The sequence below is a fragment of the Convolutriloba macropyga genome, chromosome 8, assembly GCF_964194025.1.
Source record: "Convolutriloba macropyga chromosome 8, txConMacr16.3, whole genome shotgun sequence".
NCBI classification, from domain to species: Eukaryota; Metazoa; Xenacoelomorpha; order Acoela; family Convolutidae; genus Convolutriloba; species Convolutriloba macropyga.
Window position 1 is genome coordinate 3,714,146 of NC_134475.1, and position 25,000 is coordinate 3,739,145.

The window sequence follows — 25,000 nt, forward strand, 5'->3', positions numbered from 1 at the left end:
CAATCATTGCAATCATAATTTAAGAAGGATGAGTGGCGGAGAAACAGAGCAAGGTTTTATGGTGAGTGCGGAGGAATGCTCGATGGGAAAAATTGAATAGTTTCAGTTATTGCCCCCCACCCCCACCCCACCATAGGTCAGAAGGGCCCACTGATGCACTATTGGAACACGTGCCACTGCAACATAGCAAATCATTATTGATAATAAAGCATGAGCGCACGGGGATATAAAGGGGGGGGGGGGTCAGCAAGTAATATGCACCCAGCAAGCAGGGGGGTAAACGGGATCTTTTCATCTTTTCCGTTTGTACACCCCAGCTTATTGGGTGCATACTATTTGCTCCTCCAGGAGCACGTGCCATATCTGAGTCCTTCCCATTATAGCCCCCCCCCCTGAAAATTTAGCCTCCCATTATGGTATATTTACCATGATTGGGGGGGGGGGGGTATAGGGTATCTGACCACTAAGCTGGTGAGGCTATAATGGGAAAGACCCCAGTATCTTTACATAATAGTTTACTATGTAATGGCACATGCTCTGCAACATTGAGGGAGCCATAACGTATGGGGGCAAAAACTGAAACAATACCGAAAAAGATCTTAAAAATTCGATAATTTATGCTCTAAAAATTTCTTATGACAAAATTCGGATTGCTTTGCCCACAGCACAACCGCCCCCCACCTGTGTATTTACTCCCCCTGTTAAAGTGTTGTATTTTTATAACGCAAGTTATAATGTAAAAAGTAGCTCATGCGCCTAGGGGGCTAAAAGTTACATGTCCACTAAGCTAGGGGTATCCAAAAACTCTCTTAAAAGTCGAAATTTTTACTTTATTTTGAAACAGAGCAGATTTGAAGTTTTTTGTGAGCCCTCTTTTTGTGGGCATAAAAACTTCTGTGGAATTCACGGAGAAACGTAACCCAATGTAGAAATTTTGACCATATTAAGTCATTTTTAATGTTGTTTTGATTTCAAACATACAATTTACGAACAGAAAAAAAGCTAGGCAATTTCAGGACTGAATCCCCAACTTTCCATTGTAGATTGGAGAGCCAGTACTGACTAAGACTTTCTGAAAACTTTTTTAATTAATCTCTCTGAGCAGTGAAAAACAAGCGGATTTTTTTACCACGGAACTTTACTTGACTTTTAAATACCAATTTTTCTTTTTGACCAGAGAAAAAATCGAAAAAAAATGTTTCAAAAACTGCAAAAGTTGGTCAATGTGTCGCATGTTGAGGAGCAAAAACGCGTGAAACCGTGTTAGGACAGTTTACATTATAACAAACCAGAGCAAAGAGCCGAAAGGGAGAGGGGAGAGGGAGAGGAGGAGAGGAGAGGGAACGAGGAACCGAAAGGGAAACAACCGAATAAAATGTGGGAGAAGCCCCCTACCACCAACACCACCACCATCACCACCACCACCAACATTGGTGTGAGCATCCCCCCTACAGCGTCTCCTTCGTTACCCGAGTTGTGAACAACCGTTTCTGTTCATTCACGCAGTCTTGAAGTGGCTGACGCACCTTGTACCTGCTCCGACAGCCGCCAGATCCATCATTACCTGCCATCAAATACCTCGCAGAGATACGTCTTCACTACAAAAGTACACAAACTAACAAAAATAAAGGTTTTCATGCTTATGATTGTCATTTTGGTAATGAGGGCAAAGAGTATCTGTTGGAGCTGAGCTCACTAAGCTTGTGTAGGCGGGAAAATAGAAACAAAACACTTTCTTTTGTCTTAGTCATTTAATAGTTATAGTTATAGTTCTAGTTCTAGTTACAGTTTGTCACGTGAGAAAAAAGAGAAAAGGGGAAAATAACAAAAAGCAACACACAGAACCCAACGTAGTAGCCGCAGAAAACGGCTGAAAGTATAACTCAGCAAAATATTGCGAAAACAAATTGTCTTGAGCAGTAAATAACGTGTTACTGTGTCTTGAACTAGAAATATTCCTGAGCAGTAAATTGTTACTGTGTCTTGTATTCAAAATATTATTCTTGAGCAGTAAATTCTGTTACTGTGTCTTGCATCAACGAATTATTGGAGCTGAAATTCAACTGTTACAACCCCAACGTCTGGTATTCTCAACTTGTGAGTACAAATACCAAAAGCCAACTTAAGTTTAAGCTTAAATATTTTTGCACAAACATGTCTTAGACATATATCTTTGTCTTCGATTTGTTTTTTCTATCGGATTGAACTGGTATACATAAAGAGATCCCGTATTGTGTGATCTGTAGCAATCCAGTTCAAATTGATAGTTGAAAAAACTAAGATCAGCGAATAGTTACGAACTAAAATAGTTAATGCAACGGTAAGTACAGCAGAGCGGATATACAGTTACAAAGCGAACTGCATAAACGAAGTATCCGTACAGATTTTGTAACCACTCAGAACGAACTGGGCGGTGTAAAACTTTCTTTGTGAAACACAAGGAGAGCAGCCGTTACATTTGGTCCGCCGACCCGGACATTGGAATAAACTGCTGTCCAACCCAACAGTCGAAGTGACGAAGTCATCGACGAACGAGAACAAAACTCAACAGGCAATTCAACAACGCAAAGCCAATTAGGCAAAGCAAATAGGAACGTTGAAAAGCAAAAACTAAATTAACGCAAACAAATAAAGGAGCTGTAGAGGTTCAAGCTGCAGTCCCGAAGTACACAAGAAGTGACTCCGTCAGAGTCAAAGCGTTTTGGATCGCCAGATCAACAACTTGCGAAACAAGTGGATTGAGAAACAGGAAGAAGGTTTTGAGCTCATTGATAATCGAGATCGACCAAGCAAGCTCAAGACTCTTTATCAGCAGATATTGCAATTGGACGACAGCATTCAAAAGCTCGTGAATAAGAAAGCTGAGACTCTCCGAGACCCAGATATTTCTTTAAAACGCAAACTTGAGAGAGAAAAATATTTTCAATATTTGAACTCAGAGTGGTTGCCGTATATCCACGGAGAGACAAACATGTCAAGCCAGCAAAGCCAGTCAACTCTTCATGCTAATGAAGAGCAACCACCTGCGAATAATGTGCAGCAGTTAGCACAAAACGTTGGAATTCCAGAGTTTAACCAAAACCATGGTAACACAAGTAATGCAACGACGAATACGGTTACACGGACAATCAACCAGGATACAGAAAACGTTTCGGAAACATCTTCAGTGAAACGTCGGGTTGAAGAACGAATAAAGGAATTTGAAATTGAATTTGAAAGAAAGTTGCAAATCGAACGAGCCCAATTTGATCGAAAGAGGTTGGAGCTAGAAATGCAAATGAAAGAACTAGAGATGCAACATCAGCTTCGGCAGAAGGAGCGAGACCTAGAGCGCCAATTGCAAAGAACAGCATTGGAGAAAGATGACTTACGTTCTCAATCGACTAAGGCACGTGACAAGTCACCTTTCAATTGGACCCCAAAAGGGAGAGATGTCTCGGAGTGGGCGAATTCGATGAACGACACGCAAACACCAATTCGACCAAGAGCTCGCTTTGACGTCAGCCCTGAACGGAATAAGCAGAGGCATTACCCATGGTACCTAAACTCTCGCGAACGCTCAGTAAGTGTTGAAGGGCGGGATATATCGCCGATAGCTGGAAGGCACTACAACACTGGACATTCAAGCAGTAGTTTACCAAAATTGAGGTTGAACAATTTTGACGGAAACCCACTGGAGTGGCCTGAGTGGTCTAGCATGTTCATAGCAACAGTAGATAAACGGACGATTCCCGACTCAGAAAAAATGAGCCATTTGAAGACTCTGCTAACAGGCAAAGCAAAATCTGCAATCTCGGGAATGGGCTATTCTGGACAGTTTTATAGTGCTGCCTGGAATATTTTGGAAAGAAAATTTGGAAGACCGCATGTAATTATAGATGCGCAGCTCGAGAGCCTACAAATAGCTAATCAAGTGAAACCTCATGATTCAACCAGCCTGATTAATTTTTCTGTTATTGTATCTAACTTCGTGAACGTGCTTAAAGAGTACAAACATATTGGTGACTTGCAATCAAGTTCGACATTGTACATGGCAGTTGATAAGCTACCACAGGTTCTTAAAGAAAAATGGTGGTTCTACGTCGATGACAAAGACGAGGACTGGCCTGACCTTATCATGTTTGAAAAATGGCTATCACGAATGGCATTCGTGCATGAAGGTTTTTCAGCGTTTAAAGGGGAACGCAAAGAAGAAGACCGACGCAACGCAAATAGAGAAAAACAATTCTCGAAGACACCGAACTTCAGTGCAAGTTCAAACCTGCAAGAAACCAAGCAGACGCAAAGCGATCACTGCCCATTAGCCGATGGCACTCATAAAATTTGGAACTGTCCATCATTCAAAAACATGAGTGTGAATGATCGATACGTGGCAGTGAGGAGAGAATGCTTATGTTATTGATGTCTGGGAAAAGGACATGCAATCAAAGATTGCAAAGTCAAATTGTGCGGTATAAACGGATGTACCAAAAAGCACAACAGACTGCTACACTCAGAAAACCGAATGGACGAGGGTAGTCACGCAGTTAACGTAAGCGCAGCAACAATCAACCAGAGTAACCAAGTTACTAGTTTTCTTCAAATAGTTCCGGTATCGGTTCAGAGTGGTGGTAACAGGCTGACTACCTATGCTTTCCTCGATAGTGGGTCAACAGTTTCATTCATCGACCAAAGTGTCAAGAATCAACTACAAGCCAAAGGCACGGACGTTACCTTGAACATAGCTGGCATACATGGGACGCAAGATTTGAGGACAGAGAAGGTTCCTATCACAATAAAGGGACTACATTCAAAGGTGCATTCAATTGAAGCGTTTGCACACCCATCAATCTCGTTGGGAAACACAACATATGACTACAAGGAACTGAAGAACAAATTCAGACACCTGAATGTTCTCACTAACAGAACATTCAACCTGATGGAAGTAGGTATTATACTTGGACAAGATGCCTACGAAATTCAACGTCCATTGGACTATAAGATTGGAACACGAAGTGAGCCTTTCGCCGTCTTAACAGAATTAGGATGGGTAGTCAGTGGTCCCATGACAGGCAAGAAAAGTCAAAATGTTTGTCATTTTGCCTTCACAGAAGATGTGAAAGTGGCAGAAAATATCCAATCATGGTGGGACATAGAAACTTATGCTTCCAAAATAAATGTTGTAAGTCAATCAAAGAAAGAGCAACAAGCTCAGAAGTTTCTAGAGAGCACTATAAAGTTCACAGGCGAGCGGTACGAAGTGGGCATGCTCTGGAATGAACCAGAACCCAGTCTTCCAAACAACTACGGCTCGGCCCTTGGTCAGCTCTACTCACTGGAACGAAGATTCCAACGAGACCCAAATTTAAAAGAATTGTATCAACAGTCAATTGATACAGATGCTGAAAAGGGATTTGTGAAGATCCTTGGTAAATCGGAAGTCAAAGGCACTTTCGGAAAGGAATGGTATTTGCCACACCATCCAGTACTAAACCCCAACAAACCGGGTAAAGTTCGCCGTGTTTGCAACGCTGCAGCAAAATACAAGGATGTATGCCTATATGACAAGTTGTTAGCCGGACCCGATCTGCTACACGGGTTGATCGGAACAATTTTCAGATTTCGAGAAGGACCAATTGCCCTAACCGCAGATATTGAATCAATGTTTCTGCAAGTGCAAGTTCCTGAACGGGATAAAAGCTGCTTGAGATTCTTGTGGCGACCAACAATGAACGAACCTGTGCAAATATACGAGTATCAACGTCATGTTTTCGGAGCAAAGAGTTCACCAACATGTGCCAACTACGCTCTGAAGCGAGTAGCCATCGATAACGAGGACGAGTTCCCAATTGCAGCAAAAACAATCCAAAACAACTTCTACATGGACGATTTCATCAAGTCAGTCGAAACACCTGAAGAAGCAATCAAGGTTTTCAAACAACTGCAACCTCTTCTCTCAAAACATGGATTTGAACTTAAGAAGTGGATCACCAACAGTGACTTGGTAACCAACGCAATCCCAGAGGACTTAAGATCAATCAAAAAAACCAAGCAGGTTGAAGTAGAACCCAGAAAGGAAGGTTCATCCGTGCTTGGGCTTCAGTGGACGATTACCGATGATAGTCTACAGGTTTGTAGAGGTACAAGCAAAGAAGTTGAGACCCCAATCACCCAAAGGAAGATCTTATCTCTAATTTCTTCAGTGTTTGATCCTCTTGGACTGTTTGCACCATTCAGTGTCCATATGAGACGACTCCTGAAGAGCATCTGGACCAAAATTGGACAACATTGGGACAACTCAGTAGAATCTAACGAAGAAGAAGCGTTTCTGAAGTGGAAGGCGCAGCTTCCAGAAGTAGCAGAAACCAGCATTGAGAGAAGATACTTCAGCACAGCCAATGACAAATGGGAACTTCACGTGTTTTCCGACGCATCTGAAGACACAATGTGCGCAGTGGCTTACCTACGTTCAAAGCCCAAAGAATACTCAGCAGATTTAGCATTTGTAATCGGAAAGTGCCGAGTCGCACCGATGCGACACCTTTCCATACCACGCTTGGAACTACAAGCAGCAGTGATGGCGGTGAGACTTAAAGAGCAGATAGTGAAGGAACACGAATCGAAGATTCACAGTTCTAACTTTTGGACAGACTCCACTACTGTTCTGCAATGGATTCACAGCTCCCACCGTAAGCAACAGGTGTTTGTTGCAGACAGAGTAGCTGAGATTTTGGATACAACTAATGTTTCACAGTGGAATCATGTGAGTAGTATTAACAATCCAGCTGACATCGGGACACGAGTGATCAATGTTGACGAACTCAAGAGAAGTGAATGGCTCACTGGGCCGGCCTGGTTGAAGCAACGGGAGAACGAATGGCCTGAACAGTTGAATTTAACATTTGCTTCAGACCAACAAAACGACGAAATGGTTTTCTCAGCAAAGGTTGAAGAGAAGAAGCTGATTGTTCAGTGGGAACGATTCAGCAATTTCAATCGACTTGTAAATACAATGGCATACGTACAGCGGGTATTCAAAAAACACAAACCGGCAACAAAAACACTAAGTGTTGAAGAAAGAGAGGGTGCACAAGCAAGCATCTTCAGACTACTGCAGCAAGAACAGTTTGCTCAAGAGAAGAAATCTCTCAAGGGTGAAAAAGAAATTCCAAAAAACAGCAAAATCCTCCAGTTTTCACCATTCATAGACCAGCAAGGACTTATTCGTGCCCAAGGCAGAATAGGTAAAAGTCAATTGACCTTCGAAACGAAGCATCCAATACTGTTACATTGGAAGCACCATGTAGTTGAATTATTCTTGCAAAATGAACATAAGAATAATCACCACGAAGGTACTGAACATGTCAGAAACATAGTCCAGCAAAAATTCTGGATCCTAGGCATACGAAATGCTTTGAGATCGATCAAGAACAAATGCATTAGATGTCGAAAGGGAAGAGCCCAAACAAAGGCACCAGTAATGGCAGAACTACCTGAAGAACGATTAGTCGCATCAACAGTGTTCTCGAATGTGGGCGTAGACTATTTCGGACCATTCACAGTAAAGATTGGTCAAAGAAACGAAAAGCGTTGGTGCTGTCTATTCACATGCCTTTCTGTACGTGCGGTACATATAGAGATTGTACCAAAACTAGACACTGATTGTTGTCTGAACGCAATTATGCGATTCATTGCACGAAGAGGCAAACCGGTCAAAATGATTAGCGATAACGGGACAAACTTCGTTGGAGCTGAAAAAGAACTGGCAGAGTATATAGCAGCATGGAACAAGGTGCGAATTGAAGAACATCTGATTCAACAAGGTATCAGATGGAAGTTCAACCCACCTGCATCACCACACTTTAGAGGAGTGTGGGAAATACTGGTTAGGAGTTGCAAGAAGGCAATGTACGCAGTGCTGGGCAATCGATCAGTCACGGAGGACGTTCTGTCAACCACGATGTGTATTGTTGAACAGACGCTGAATGCTAGACCGCTGACACAAGTCAGTTCTGATGCTACCGATTTAGAAGCTATTACTCCAAACCATTTCCTACTTGTCAACAAGAACCTTTGTTTACCGTATCTATCAGGTGCAGAGCAATTTGTTGATCTTAGAAAGCTCTTCCGACAAACACAAGCTTACGCAGACCTCATCTGGGACAGATTCCGTAAAGAATACTTGCCAACGTTGAATAGTCGAAAGAAATGGCCGACCACAACGGACAGAAGTCTTCAGCAGGGTGATCTTGTGTGGTTAGTGGAAGACAGTGACAAACGTAGATATTACGATCTGGGTCGAATAATCGAAACCTTTGAAGGTTCCGACGGAGTGATTCGATCAGCGACAATCCGAACGAAAGATGGACACTACAAGAGACCAGTAGTGAAGCTAGCTCCAGTGCTATCAATGGACGAAGATGTTTTCACGAAGGAAAACAGGGCCGGCGATGTTGGAGCTGAGCTCACTAAGCTTGTGTAGGCGGGAAAATAGAAACAAAACACTTTCTTTTGTCTTAGTCATTTAATAGTTATAGTTATAGTTCTAGTTCTAGTTACAGTTTGTCACGTGAGAAAAAAGAGAAAAGGGGAAAATAACAAAAAGCAACACACAGAACCCAACGTAGTAGCCGCAGAAAACGGCTGAAAGTATAACTCAGCAAAATATTGCGAAAACAAATTGTCTTGAGCAGTAAATAACGTGTTACTGTGTCTTGAACTAGAAATATTCCTGAGCAGTAAATTGTTACTGTGTCTTGTATTCAAAATATTATTCTTGAGCAGTAAATTCTGTTACTGTGTCTTGCATCAACGAATTATTGGAGCTGAAATTCAACTGTTACAACCCCAACGTCTGGTATTCTCAACTTGTGAGTACAAATACCAAAAGCCAACTTAAGTTTAAGCTTAAATAATTTTGCACAAACAGGTCTTAGACATATATCTTTGTCTTCGATTTGTTTTTTCTATCGGATTGAACTGGTATACATAAAGAGATCCCGTATTGTGTGATCTGTAGCAATCCAGTTCAAATTGATAGTTGAAAAAACTAAGATCAGCAAATAGTTACGAACTAAAATAGTTAATGCAACCATAAGTACAGCAGAGCGGATATACAGTTACAAAGCGAACTGCATAAACGAAGTATCCGGACAGATTTTGTAACCACTCAGAACGAACTGGGCGGTGTAAAACTTTCTTTGTGAAACACAAGGAGAGCAGCCGTTACAGTATCGGCAACTAGCGGCTCCAATCCATGCCGTATCAGAAAGGTTTTCTGCAAAGCTGATGATTGGCAATTCTCTTGCAATGTAAACTCTTTTCTTCCATCCTCACAGGATTAATGAGTTCTAAGTGAGTTATGTTTAAACGGTTTAAACGGTTTCAAAAATTTTTTCAAATCAATTAATGAAATCTATTGTTATTTATTATTATTATTATTATTATCTATTATTGTAGATATATATGTTATCCACAGCTCGGCTATTCACAGCGCAGCAGCCGTCTCTAGCAATGTCAGTTCAGTTTGCAGCTCTAGATTTTCGAACTGGCAAAAACTCAAACATTTCTTTGATTTTTTTAATATCAAAAACTGCAATTTTGAATGAATATTGTATTGAATTAAAAGTTTTTAAAAACCAGCTCAATTTCTTACTGTGCAGACAAATATTAGACTGAATTTTGGGCTGTTCACATGAAAATCACTGCTTGCATGAGTCATCGAAATGTCCTTCTGTACAGATCACGCCCATTCTATTTATCAGTCTGAGAAAAGAAAAAGTCAGAAACAGGTTCTGAAATTTAAATTGATGAGGATTTAAAATGTTATGCTCAGAATTCTTGAAATAGGAAAAATCATAATGAGAATTTACTGAATCCGTGCCAAATTTTTTATCTGGGTAACTTCGGGATTCGTTATCGCTTGCAGTTATAAGGGTTCTTGCTTGTGATGCCTTCAATAATAACAATTTTTCGTGATTACTATTTCTTCTGTCTTCCAACTTCTCCATTAACTCCATGTTCTAGATACATCAAGTTTTAATAAACCTTGAAGAATAATTTGATATATCAACTAATTTCATAAACTTCTTCTCCCTGGAAAATGTCTAGAAGAAGTCTAAAAGTCTACAAGGTAATGGAAATACTAAAAGCAAATGTTAAATCACTGAGCAAAGATTTTGTTGGTCATGGATTAATTTTTAACTTTTTGTTATCAAAAGTTTTAGCATTTTTTAAATATAAATCTTGCCTTTTTCAATTTTTTTGAAAATTTTTGTCATTTTATAGGTTTCTCTAGCCTCAAAGGCCACAAAAATTCCTCCGTGGTTTGATATTTTAGTTACTGCATAGTCAATGGGCGTAATAGCATATTTGTAAATTTTCATTAGCACCAACTTTATCAATTTTTAAAAGTATTTGCAATTTTTTCATGGTTTTGATTTTGTTGTCTGGCACCAGGGGCCCTGGGACCTCCTCCAAAATTTGATAATATGCTGATTCATGCATAATTTCTGGAGTTAGGGGGATGGTGATCAATATTTTTTATGAGTCCATTGTAAGTAATTTTTGGACGAAATTTAAACAATTCTCCAAATTTTTAGAAATTTTTTATCATGTTACAAGTTTATGGATCTTTATGAGCCAGTGAAACTACTTAAAGATTAAAACAGGGATACTGCATAGTCTCTTGATACAATGAAATGGTTCTTAAGATATTGTCATCTTGAATTTTTGCAAATTTTCGTTAAAAATTGTACTTAGTTACAAAAATTTTCAAAATTTGTCCTTTTCTGATTTTTACGACGATTGGTGTCCAACGATGAGTTACTTGACAAAATTTTCGAGAAAAAAACGGTTTTGAACTTTTTTACTGCGAATTTGAAATGTTTTTTAAATTTTGCTTTTGTCAGTTTTTTTCTATATGATTTATTTACTAACAACGCTAGAAAACTAGAGGTTTCAGAGTCAAATCCAATCATGGAAAATATTCCTATTTCTCTTTCTCTCTCTTTTGGGTAGGTTTTTTTCACGTTTCATCTCTCTCTATCAAATAACTACAAATCGAGGTAATGGAAATACTAAAAGCAAATGTTTTATCACTGAGCGAAGATAGCGCAATTAATTTTTTTTTAAATTTTGACAGAAAATTGTTAAAACTGATAAAGAAAAAAACATTTTGGAGCATCTTTTATCCAACTTTCTCGTACCAAACTCCGAGTGTAAATAAGTACTGTGCAATCGTAGATGCAAGTCTCCTATGTAATATATTTTGCACGCTTTCTCGCTTGAAATTGGCTTCTTTCAAGCGTATATTTACGGCACAAAGGTAACTATTTCAACTGTCATGGTGACGCAGAAAGGAGGACTAACTTCTAAGGAGCTAGAGATGGTGGGTTCACTTGGGAAAAGTCTGATCATTGTAAAATCAGACTGAATGCGGCATTAAGTGCTCTTAGAGCCTTTCAGCTCTGTTTCAGCTCAAACTGTTTTAGAGTCTTATACTTATGTTGTGAAGGGCGGTTCTTAGAGGTTGAAGACCCCTCCACTGTTGACCCCCCACTATTTCCCCCCCCCCCGCGCAATGATACCTCCACCCCCTCCCCCCATCAGGCCTCAGTGCCTCAAATTTTTGACATTTTTGACTTTTATCAGCCCTAGGTGTCAAGGTACCTCCTCTAGGTCTCAGTAATAAGTTACTGCATAGATTTTAGTGATAATAGAGTGATTTCAACATTTTAAAATCACGAATTTCTTGATATTTTGCAATTTTCAATTCTTTTTTCATTTATTTGTCATTATTCAGGTTTTTCCAGATCCAGGGGCCTGAAAACATCCTAAGAGGTTTGATAAAAATTTGTTTTCAAATTTCCATTGGCCTTGGAATAGTTTTTCAACTTTTTATTGTCACAAATTTTGGCAATTTTTTGATAAAACTTGCTTTTTTCATATTTTTTGAATTTTTTGTCGTTTTTTAGATCTATTCTGTTCCTCCCCCCCCCCCCCCCCCCCTCCAGTTTAGTTAGCATAAATTTTTTATGACCCCCAAACGCACGTGCTATTTTCTTACATAGTAACGTGCTATATAACAACATATAAATTTTAACTGGGCGTCATAAGAACACTGGATGGTGGGGGGAACAGAATAGATCCGAATTTTTCAGCCTAAAGAGCCGAGGAGCCTCCTCTAGGGTTTGAAAATATGTTACTGCATAATTTGTAGATAAAATAGAATATCTTTTTTCAATTTTTGACATCTAAAGTGATTATTCAAGTTTTTAGATCCTCGAGGTTTTGATAATAAATTACTGAAAAGTTTTTGTTGGTCATGGATTAATTGTTAACTTTTTATTATCACAAGTTTTAGCAATTTTTGAATTTAAATCTTGCCCTTTTAAGTTTATTAAAAATTTTTGTGATTTTTTAGGTTTCTCTAGCCTCAAGGGCCACAAAAATTCCTCCATGGTTTGATATTTTAGTTACTGCATAGTCAATAGACGTAATAGCATATTTTTAAAGTTTTCATTAGCACCATTTTTATCAATTTTTAAAAATATTTGCAATTTTTTCATGGTTTTGTTTTTGTTGTCTGGCACCAGGGGCCCTGGGACCTCCTCCAAAGTTTGATAATATGCTGATGCATAGTTTCTAGTGTTAGGGGGATGGTGATCAATTTTTTTATGAGTCCATTGTGAGTAATTTTTGGACAAAATTTAAATTTTTTTCCAAATTTTTGAAAAATTTTTATCATGTTACAAGTTTATGGATCTTTATGAGCCAGAGAAACTACTTCAAGATTAAAACAGGGATACTGCATAGTCTCTTGATACAACGAAATGGTTCTTAAGACACTGTTATCTTGAATTTTTGCAAAATTTTGTTAAAAATTGTACTTAAATACAAAAATTTTTAAAATTTGTACTTTTCTGATTTTTACGACTTCTTAAGTCTCGCAGATGAGTTACTTGACGATATTTTTGAGAAAAAATGGTTTTGAACTTTTCTACTGCTAATTTGAAATGTTTTTTTTTTTTGCTTTTATCAGTTTTTTTTCTATATGATTCTATACTATCAACGCTAGAAAACTAGAGCTTTCAGAGTCAAATCCCATCATGGAAAATATTCCTATTTCACTTTCTCTCTCAGTTGGGTAGGATTTTTCCTTCTTTCTCTCGTTCACTTTTCATCCCTCTCTCTCTCTCTCTCTCTCTCTCTTTCTCTCTGTCTCTCTCTCTCTCTCTCTCTCTCTCTCTCTCTCTCTCTCTCTCTGTTTTTGTTGATGCCGCTGTCCGCTGTTGTTAGGTGGCGTAATGTTATCATCTCAGATCCTTATTGAAAATGGTTTATAGAAGAAATGATTTTATCATAAATAACTTAACAGGCACTTTTTAGGAAATCATTGTTAATTGCGTCGGACCCATTTGACTTTTCGTCCTCAAAAAAACGGAATGAAGAGGTAGCGTCCAGTTTGTATTAATTGCTCTTAGAGCCTTTCAGCTCACTAGTCTTCAAATATGCGATTCACATAATCTGTTTTGTAGACTTATACTTATGGTGCGAAGGGTGGTTCTTAGAGATTGACCCCCCCCCCCCCCCCCACTGCTGCCACCCCATCAGCCCCGGTGCACCCCCCGCCCCCACTGCGCTCACTTACTCCCCTTCTATTAAGCTAAACCTAGCCTCACTAAACCGTGCCTAGCTACTGACGAAGCCAACCACTCGCCGATTGTTTGAGAGGAATTCACCCGACGTTAGTCGGTTATGTCTTTTTCTGTCCAAACCCATGAGTTGTTAAAAATTATAATGGTTTCCTTTAAAAAAATTTGCTCGTATCTTAATTCTTCTATCCTTCCTCTTGTTTGTCAGAGACAATTAGAAATTTAGGTTTTGTTCTTCAGGTACAGAACTCCAAGTCTACATCAATACTAGGATGTAGACTTTTTTCATTTTTCAGTACTGAAAGCAAGCTGTAATATATTCTTATAAGTCTAGCAAGTATTGGCCAACTTTGATAACTCTTGTAAATTGATTCCCAAGTCAAAACTAACTTTTCAAAAATTTTCCAGTTAAAAATTCAATTTTCGTAAATGATTTTAGGGTTAATTTTTAGCCACGTAATGGTAAAACACCCTACATGTATCGAAAACGATAAACTAGCACAGGGGAGGATCAGAGGTGGTCAAATTATTGAGTTTTTATCCTATTTTCAGCCGATTTTGGCCGTTTTTCATCGGTTTCAGCCCAAATTAAAATTTTCATATATACCAAATTTTGCTAATTGTGGGCTAATTTTCACGTTCTTATGCCTGTTTTTGACGAACTATTGGCTAATTGTTGCGTTTTTGCATCTATTTTTGACAATATTTCTCCCAATTTCGGCGTTTTCGACAATTTTTTTGGTTATTTTGGATGTTTTTAGATTTGCCAACACTTGGATTTAGATTTGCAAGTCTTAGCTAAGACTTGAATTTAGAATTGTCTAGTCTTGGCTAAGACTAAAATTTGGACTTTCCAAGTGTTGGCGAAGACCTGGATCCAGACTTGCAAGTCTTGGCTACGTCACCCGCCGATCTTAATGGGCAAATAAATTTTACACCACCAGGCGTTCGTGCATTTTTCTCACTAAAACAACACAAACAACACCATTAAATTCGTAGTTTTCATTTGACTTCAAATAATTACAATTATTTTCAGGATTCAGTGGGAGAGTTTACCTCATATGCGTGGGAGTCAGTGATGGTGTGTGCGGGTGAGGCAGGGGAGCTGTTCGCAGTATGGGGAGCAGTTCTATGGCTCTACATATTGGAAGCTGTTGCTATTTTCAGTGACCCCTGCACACTTATTGGTAAGACTAAAATGGTCATTTGAAGAACTTGGATCCATTATGTTTGGAACCCTAGAACCCTAAGCTTTTTTCGGATTTAATCTTTTCCTATACCCCCCCCCGCTAGTTTAGAGGGCATACAACTTTTGCGCACCACTACGCTTTTATGTTTACACAGTAAAGTTCTACATGATTTGACGTCCTTTCGGCTAATTTTGATGTTTTTTCCGGCTGCTTTTGACGTTTTTTTACTTGCCAAGTCCTGGCCGAGACTTGCATTTAGACTGACAAGTGTAAAAATGACATGAACGTAGCTCTGAAACAGTTCTGATAAAGATTTGGAATAAGACGTGCACAGTACTGATATTCACTAAGCGTTCAGTCCGGGTACACATAATTTTTAAGCATGGTTCACGTAAAACCCAACAGGTCCAATTTTTTTTCTGGTGCTCCTCTACTGCGACAACTCTTATTGGAGGGTGTCAGAATAGATCCAAACCTTTTATAAGAAAAAGGCTGAGTCTGCAGAGAGGCAAACATTTGTTCAAAGCCTGTCAACACAGTCGCGGAATTTTCTGAAATTTATGAAGATATGCGCTGAATGTCAATAGATTTTTTTTGAATAAAATCTGCTTAAACATTATTAAAGTATACAAGGAATGCACTGATAAATCAAACTAAACGCTTGCAGTTGAAAGTTTTCCGTTGCTTGCGGTTGAAAGTTGTCAATGCATGCGGTTGAAGGTTTTCAAGCGCATGGGGTTGAAAGTTCCTAAATGCAGGCGCTTAAAAATACCTAAATGCACGCGGTTAAAAGCTCCTAAATGCATGCGGTTGAATGTTCCTAAATGCAGGTGGGTGAAATTTCCTAAAAGCAGGTGATTGAAAGCTCCTAAATGCATGCGGTTGGAAGTTCCCAAGTTCATGCGGTTCACAGTTCTCAATTCATGCGGTTGGACGCTCCTGAAAATATGCGGTTGAAAGTTCTTAAATCCATGCGGTTGAAAGATCCTAAATGCAAGCGGTTGAACGTTCCTAAATGCATGCGGTTGAAGGTTCCTAAATGCATGCAGTTGAAAGCTGCTAAATGCATGCGGTTGAAAGTTCCTAAATGCAGGCGGCTGAAAGATCCCAAAATTCATGTGGTTTAAAGTTCCTGAATGATGCGGTTAAACGTTCCTAAATGCAGGCGGTTGAAAATTCCTGAAGGTACGCGGTTGAAAATTCCTAAATGCAGGCGGTTGAAAGCTACTAAATGCACGCAGTTGAACGTTTCCATATGCATGCGGTTAAAAGTTCCTAAATGCAGGCGGTTGAAAATTCCTGAAGGTAGGCGGTTGAATGTTCCTGAATGCATGCGGTTAAACGTTCCTAAATGCAAGCGGTTGAAAATTCTTGAAGGTAGGCGGTTGAGTGTTTCTAAATGCCTGCGGTTGAAAGCTCCTAAATGCGTGCAGTTGAACGTTTCTTTATGCATGCGGTTAAAATTTCCTAAATGCCGTTGACAATTCCTGAAAGCAAAGCAGGAGTTTGAAAGCTCCTAAATGCATGCGGTTGGAAGTTCCTAAATTTATGCGGTTCACAGTTCTCAATACATGCGGTTGGACGTTCCTAAAAGTATGCGGTTGAATGTTCTTAACTCCATGCGGTTGAAGGTTCCTAAATGCAAGCGGTTGAATGTTCCTAAATGCATGCGGTTGAAAATTCCAAAAAAACAGGCGGCTGAAATCTCCAAAAATTGATGCGGTTGAAAGTTCATGAAAGCATGCAGTTAAACGTTCCTAAATGCAGGTGGTGGAAAATTCCTAAAGGTAATGGGATGAATGCTCCTAAATGCAAGCGGTTGAAAGTTCTTAAATCCATGCGGTTGAAAGTTCCTAAATGCATGAGGTTGAAGGTTCCTAAAAACATGCAGTTGAATGCTGCAAAATGCAGGCAATTGAAAGTTCCGAAATGCATGCAGTTGGATGTTCCTAAATGCATGCGGTTGAAAATTCCAAAAAAACAGGCGGCTGAAATCTCCCAAAATTGATGCGGTTGAAAGCTCCTAAATGCATGCGGTTGGAAGTTCCTAAGTTTATGCGGTTCAGAGTTCTCAATGCATGCGGTTCGACGTTCCTAAAAGTATGCGGTTGAAAGTTCTTAAATCCATGCGGTTGAAAGTCCCTAAATGCATGCGGTTGATAGATCCTAAATGCATGCGGTTAAAGGTTCCTAAATGCATGCGGTTGAAAGCTGCCAAATGCATGCAGTTGAAAGCTGCCAAATGCATGCGGTTGAAAGTTCCGAAATGCATGCGGTTGAAAATTCCTCAAGGCCTGGCGGCCGAAAGCTTCCAAAACCCATGCGATTGAAATATCTTGATTGCATGCATTTAAACATTGCTATTTGCAGGCGGTTGAAAATTCCTAAATGTAGGCGGATGATTGTTCCTAAATCATGAGGTTGAAAGTTCCTAAATGCATGCGGTTGGAAGCTGCTAAATGCAGGCGGTTGAGAAAACTTAAATGCAGGCAGTTGAAAGCCCCTAAATGCATGCGGTTTGAGGTTCCTAAGTTTATGTGGTACAGAGTTCTCAATGCATGCGGTTGGACGTTCCTAAAAGTATCCGGTTGAAAGTTCTTTAATCCATGCGGTTGAAAGTTTTTGAATGCATGAAGTGGAAAATTCCTAAATGCAGGAGGTTGAAAGCTACTAAATGCATGATGTAGAAAGTCCCTAAATGCATGCGGTTAAAGGTTCCTAAAAGCATGCGGTTGAAAGCTGCCAAATGCATGCGGTTGAAAATTCCTAAATGCAGGCGGCCGAAAGCTTTTAAATTTCATGCGGTTGAAATATCTTGATTGCATGCGTTTAAACATTCTTATTTGCAGGCAGTTGAAAATTCCTAAAGCTAGGTGGAAGAATGTTCCTAAATGCATGCAATTGAATGTTCCTATATGCATGCGGTTAAAAGTTCCTAAATGCGGTTGCAAATTCCTAAAATCAGGCGGTTGAAAGCTCCTGAGTGCATGCGGTTGGAGGTTCCTAAATTTATGTGGTTCAGAGTTCTCAATGCATGCGGTTGGACGTTCCTAAAAGTATCCGATTGAAAGTTCCTTAATCCATACGGTTGAAAGTTCCTGAATGCATGAGGTTGAAAGTTCATAAATGCAGGCGGTTGAAAGCTCCTAAATGCATGAGGTTGAAAGTCCCTAAATGCATGCGGTTAAAATTTCCTAAAAGCATGAGGTTGAAATCTGCCAAATGCATGCGGTTGAAGGTTTCCAAAGGCATGCGCTTGAACGTTCCTAAAGCGGTTGAAAGTTCCTGTATACATGCGGTTGAAGGTTCCTAAATGCATGCGGTTAAAAGTTCCCAAGCGCATGCGGTCGAAAGCTGCTGAATGCATGCAGGTAAAAGTTCCCAAATGCATGCAGTTCGATGTTCCTAAATGCAGGCGGTTGGAATTCTCTAAATGCAGGCGGTTGAAAGTTCCTAAATGCAGGCGGATGAAAGCTCCTAAATGCATGCGGTTGAAAGTCCCTAAATGCATGCGGTTAGGAGTTCCTAAAGGCAGGCGGTTAAAAATTAAAGGCAGGCTGTTTAAAGTTCTTAAATGCATGCGGTTGAAAGTTCTTGAATGCATGCGGTTGAACTTTACTAAATGCATGCGGTTGAACGTTCGTAAATGTAGGATTTTGAAAGTTCCTACATGCAGGCGGTTGAAAGCTTCTAAATTCATGCGGTTGAACGTTCCTAAATGCATGCGGTTGAAAGTTCCTAAATGCATGCGGTTGATAGTTCCTAATTGCATTGGGTTGAAAGTTCCTTAATGCATGCCGTTGACAGCTCCTAAATGCATGCGGTTAAAAGTTCCTAAAATCATGCCGTTAAAAATTCTTAAGTGCATGCGATTGGAAGTTCCTAAACTCATAGTCTGATAGGCACAACATTCAGTGCTTTGGCAAGCACTGTACGAAATCATTTTTTTGTAACGAAAAATCTGTCAGCCTTATTTTCCGTCAGAGGTAAAAGTAGTTTTTCTCTTCTTTGCTCGGTGAGCATATCTTTTGATAAATTTAACTCTCTGATTCCAATTGAAGGACTGCAAGTTCTTGAATCCAAGTTATTGTATGAAATTCAAATGATTGCATGAAAAACTTAATATCAGAATGCAGTATTTCTTTTTTTCAGAACCTTTAAATATATTTAGCTAAAAAATATATCTTGCTTCCTTGATGAAACATCATTTAATTTCGGCATCTATTGCGGCATGCCAGCCCGAACTTAAACATCAGAAAATTTTATGACTGAACTTTATAATATGACGTTAAAGCAGCTCTGATCCAGTGTCTTACAAGTATAAACTGCCCGATCAGTTGATCCGGATCGCTTATAATCTTAAAAAACTTCTCTCCCAGGCTCTGTTTTGAGCCATTTTACTTACCGAATGACGTCTAACTGTGCATTGCTAATTGTTTTGCTTCATCTAGTCTTAGCATGTCTAATTATTATTTTTCTGATGTTATATTGAAAAGCCCAGTTGATTCAGTAAACGTCCTCAAACTAACTAGGAATAGTTATAAGCATACAGCGCTTCATCTGAAACATTTTGAAAAAAAAACTGACATGATTTCCGAAAATAGCCTCACCCAAGCTTTCCATTTTATGCAACCGTCAATCTTTCAATGTGATAAAGTTGAGCTTTGATAGTGCTACAGTAAAACACAAAAACTCCCCCATACCAAACACTTCTCAGGCTTCTTAGTCTGGGAAGGGTTTTCTGAGCCCAATTCAGCCAGCCACCACCAAACCCTTAGGTTCCCTTCAAATACAATATTTGTAATAGAAGAGCAGGCGAAGAAACTGTTTGCTACTGAGTAACACGCTAACGATTTTGACAATCACGTTTTAAGAATGTCAAACTGAGTTTCCAACCTCCCTCCACCGTCATCAGCAAGAACGTCCACTACACCCGGTCAAGAACACACCAGGCCAACACCAAGGAAGACCCCGTGTCTGAAATCAAACTCAGGGCCTCTTGAAATTGAACTCAAAGCAAAAAATGGCAACCTGTGAACGATTACGTTACATTAGAATCTGATAGGAGAGAGCATACGGTGTTGGGTCATGTTTGCGGCTATGGGCGATGCAGAAACGGAACAGACTCCGTTTGAATGCAAAATAATATGCGTGCGCAGATGGAGTGATTATGGATAATTAGCAAAGCTCAACATGAATTTTTTCGGCAACATGAAGCTTCGAAGACAAAGCGAATAATGAAAGAAAAAGGCGCAGAAGATTGACTCACAATTGACTGTCCAAAACATGCTCTAAAATGAAAAGAGGGCAAGTTCAGAAAAAATACATAGCTAAGAATTAGGCCATGATAGTTAACTTTCCAGCTCTTATTTTATCAGACTTACAAATCCGGGAGAGTCCGATTTTTTTTTGGCGTAATCACCAATAACGTGATAAGTATTTATCATTTAATATTTTCATTTTTTGCCACCTAAAGGAACGAATGGCTTTCTTCTTCTCGAATTATCAGTAACAGCCTTGCCGCAGAAACTAATTCATACTAATTTAGTTCAATGAAAGATTTTTTTAAAAACAGTCTTCTTGCATTATTCAGACTTTGCTGTTTCTTGTTATGTTATCTTAGAGTTGAATTAACGATGTCTGTCTTATATTTTTTTTAAAAAAAAGTAGTCATTATGTAATTTCTGTCTTAAAAATAAAGTTTGATCTTACAGGATTAGTAAAAACGATCTAAAATTTTAAATACTTGACTGACGTAAAATGACAAGAATCTGAGAAGATGTATTCCAAAATTTCTTGGGAGCCACATACTTATTTTCGAACAAGTATTTAAAATTTAAGAGTTTCGATTTTTTTATTTCTTAGCAATTAATATTAAATCTCAATATATCCACAATCATTGATTGCAGATGGAATTGGTTTTTACTGTCAAAAATATATGTTTTTCTTATTCTTATTATATGCAAAGCAGCGCACAGGTAGTGTTTTCTGTTTTTTGGCAACCTATATTTCAGGAACGCTTGATTACAGGCACAAGCCAAAAACTTGCGTGCAAGATCTATAATGCACAATGTCTCCTTTTTCTCCTGTTTTTTATTCTTCTCGTCAGTGGTTATATGTATTTTGAGTGTTTAGGTTTAAAACGAAAAAATATTTCGAAATTAGGTCATTTTTTGGTCTTTCCACTTCCTTGGTCGACGAATGAAGAGACATAAACAGTGGTTAATATTAAATAGACGGTTCACTGCTTGATTCTTTACAGAGCAGAATAAGGTTGAGCACTGTCATTTCATAAGACATCAATTAGTTTTTCATGAGAAAAATTGAGCATGATCTTTCCATGAAGTTCTGGCGCATTTTTGTTGAAGTTCAGAGTTGAACTTTTAATGGGAACTTTGAGAACCTGAATGCACTTATAGATCGAGCCATAAACATTATTTAAACCGAATTTGTGGCACAAGGTCAATTTCATCAACCCCTCAAAGCCTAAAGGATCCTTAAATGTTCAATTATTCATCTAGTGTTGTTAATTGCTCTCAAACAAAGTTTGCAGCAATTATATTAAACCTGTGGTCTATATTACGCAATTTTTTGCTTGACCAATTATTTGCCTGACACTTTTTGACTTTTCGTCCTCAAAAACGGGACGAACAGTTAGCGCTCAGAGGGCATTAAGAGGCCAAGCAGCTCATTTAAAGTGTTACGCCATTGTAGTCACTAAGTAAGCGATTCACCGAAACTGTTTTGAAGGGCGGATCTTAATTTTAAGAGTTTATCCCCCCGCCCACACCCCCATTAGTCGATTGTTCGGTTATTTTCAGTTCTTGCCTTTGCAATCTTGGTCAACATATTCGTGCGTCTGTTAACTGCGAGTGTGAGAAAGGGTTACAGTTACATGAAGACATCGAAACAATCTGAGGGAGGGGAGGCTCCCAAGATATCCAAGATGAGCAATGCGGGAGAGAGTATGAGTATGGCATCGGAAGTGGCCTCTGAACCTGAGAGTGAACTGGACGGGGATGGGAGACCCAGGTCCGCCCCAATGACATCAGCCCAAAATGTAAGCCCCGTAAAACCGTACTTCCTATTTTTTCCAAAAAAATATGCAAGATCTCCCTCGATTTTTCGACAAAATTGGGAATGCATTTAGCGGGATTTTTCAGGCCAAGATTCCAGAAAAAGCCTTGTCTTCTATTGTCATGAGCTTAATGAAAAAAATTTGATTCTAGAAGCACACACTAAGATTAAATCCTGAAACTTTTTGTCGCGTTTTGTGTTGCCAGGGTCGAGCTTTTGGGTACATTTTTGTAAGAAAAGCGGTGCTTACGGTGAATGCGATGAAAAAAAGTAATTCCCCGCATTTGCTTTCCAACGTTTACTCAATTTGATTTAAATTCACAAGAAATATCAAAGAAGTATGTGAGAGTTGGCGGAGTGGAATAAGCAGTTGAAGGCAGGCAGGAGGTCGTCAGAGGTGCAAACCCGTGTAAGGAAGAATCTTTTTTGTAAGAATACTGAGAACGCGGTAAAATAAGTAATTCACCACGAATCACCGCATTCACCGCAAAAAGATGTATGAAATACACAGTGAAAATTAGTTTTTTTGCCGCATTTCACCGCATTTTTTACAAAAAGTTACCACCAAACATCAACCCGGGTATCAAAACTGAAAAAACACGTCAAACATATTTTCAGGATATGCTATATCCCGGCTATTAATTTTCTCGACAAAAATGGGGAATTTTAGCAAAACACAAAAACATTTGAGCAGATTTTTCAAAATTTTTTTTTCATAACTCTTTAACAGTCCTTGACAAAAACTGGGAAAAACAGATTTTATCCTGTATTAACTTAAAAGGATCTCTCAAGTTCTCTTGTTTTTGTACTGCCAAGACTAATAAGGTGGTAAAATTATTTAATAAAAGTTTGCTCATGGTTTTTGCTTTTCACTTGACCGAGAACGATTTTTATCAAACCTCTGTTTTTATCAAATCAGGTTGAATTTATCAAATCTCAAACTCTAAAAAAAAACATTTCGTTTTTGCATTGGCCATAGCTTCTATGTAAAAACAAAAGAAAACTTGAAGATATCGAAATGTCGTATTCCCGACGAATACATTATAATTGTTGCCCATAGTTTTTCATATGCCATGAAATGATATTTTCACATGTACGCATAAACTCTTAAGGATTGTTATCAGAGAAAAAAAAGGTTTTTTATAGTTTTGATCATTTAAAAAAATTATAACTAGGGATTATCAAAAAACAACATCAACATAACGAAGTGTGCATGCATAACAAAAAGCATAAACACTAGAACTCAAAAACTTTGTTCCAAAAAACATTTGGAAAGAATTGAAACTCCTGAGCAAGAATTCGCACGAATTATGTACTTAAATTGAAACTCCTGAGCAAGAATTATGTACTTGTTTTATTTTTATGTGTCCATGTTGCTCATCAACCAGTGGCGACACGTTATTGCATAAAAAATGATTTTGTCAAACTTTACGTTTGTATTGGCTTCGTTTTGAAAAAGCAGAAGCATTTTTCAATTGTCTGAATTAAGATAAAGTTTTTCATATAATGCGAAAAAAACGCTCGCAGTGTCCTGAGAAAATAATAAATTTTGAACAGTCACTCCTACAATGAGGTGAATTATTAGAATTAGACACAATGTTTCAACTATTTACTAGCTTTTCGTGAGTCAAATGAAGGTTTTAAATTTCTTTTCGTCAAAAAATCTGACATCACATATTATGTTTTGTGTCTTTGTTTTAAATTTTTTTCCTTAAACTTCTTTTCTGATTCGTTTTGTATGTTTGTGTTGTTCCATTCTATTCACTACCTGTTTTTCGAGTCCTTTTTGATCATTTCTGTTTTTTTTTCTATTTGTCCTTAAAAATTTTTTTTGTACGGTTTAGAGGGTAGCTTCCTCAGCTATCCACATAATTGCCGCTGATTTTTAAAATTCCCTCGAAATTTTTTGTCCAGTTCTTTTCATCAATACCAAAGAAACGACAGAAATTGACTTCGAATGTGAAAACTGTTTCGTGTTTTTTCAATGTTAAAAGACGATTTTTTGTCATATTTGCACCCGAATGATTTTTAATCTCACTTGGTGTAGATAAAAACTACATAATCGAAGGATACATTCTTTGTTCAACACATTTTACAACTGATTCAATGAGCGTAAAATGATTTGAGTGGTGTCATTTCATGACCAGTCGGGCGTATAACATTTTAGTTGAATTATATTTGGGACATTGGTTTTTCAAAGATGAGCCAGTTTTCCACCTTTAGAATCCATTTTAGATCCAGTCATGATAACGAAATTTAATTATTGCGTAATAGACTCTATTAGCTTAATGGTTAAATGTCGCTGATCTCCATTGTACGCTCCGCCAATTTTGGTCATATTTTTTATTTTTATTCACATAGGTACCCTCTGAAAGATACTGGCAATCCAACATAATGTTAATTAGTATATTGCAAAATTCATGAAATTCTTTGCCAAGACAAGATTTGATTGTTGCTTATATTTAGACGTTTGACTTTGAAGTAATCTGATTTGCTTCTTGTTTTTAAACAATTATTAAGAAAACATTTGCTTAAAAAGTTTTGCTTTCCTGAGCTCCACTGCCAAATTGCAAAATAATTCATCAAAAAGATTTTCAGCAATCTGTTTTTATGTCAGGCTAGTTTGTTGACATAAAAACATTCCAAAAACAGAGAGGACACTTGATAAAATTTAAATTCTCTTCAAATTTCTTTCATTTACAGACTAAATATTAAACAGTAACTAACAATCTAATATCGTTTGGCTGATGCGGTAAGCGAGAAACTAAGGGTGATTTGTAATTTTTGAAAAATATTCCGAAGGAAATGATCGTTTTTTTCTGGAACCGCCAAAAAACCTGATTGTTTGGTTTAATTTTTCACGGTATATTCAAGTTTTAAGCGCTTTTTGCTCTAATTTAACTTACAAAATGGCGGGCTCATTTCTATTTGTGTTCTCCCTTATACTATCACGTCACTGTATTTTACATCCGCTTTCGGTCCTTTGCTTGTTGACGCAAAACCGTCAAACTACTCAAAGAAATTTCAAAATTTTTATTGTTTCTGATGTCTTGAAATTTTTGAACCGCTGTAAACCTGATGACGTTAAATCAATTTCCT

General features: G+C 38.3%; 2 protein-coding genes across 2 annotated transcripts in view; both read left to right on the forward strand.

Annotated features, from left to right (window-relative positions):
• LOC142344396 (small ribosomal subunit protein eS19S-like) overlaps nucleotides 1-25,000 on the forward strand; it is a 416,658-nt gene that overhangs the window by 134,529 nt on the left and 257,129 nt on the right. The window lies entirely within an intron of this gene.
• LOC142343878 (uncharacterized) overlaps nucleotides 7-25,000 on the forward strand; it is an 87,585-nt gene continuing 62,591 nt past the window's right edge. The window contains exons 1-3 of the mRNA XM_075395252.1: nucleotides 7-61; nucleotides 14,671-14,821; nucleotides 21,646-21,884. Of these exons, the coding sequence (XP_075251367.1) occupies nucleotides 29-61; nucleotides 14,671-14,821; nucleotides 21,646-21,884 (423 nt within the window). The 5' untranslated portion in view covers nucleotides 7-28. The remainder of the gene's footprint in view (nucleotides 62-14,670; nucleotides 14,822-21,645; nucleotides 21,885-25,000) is intronic.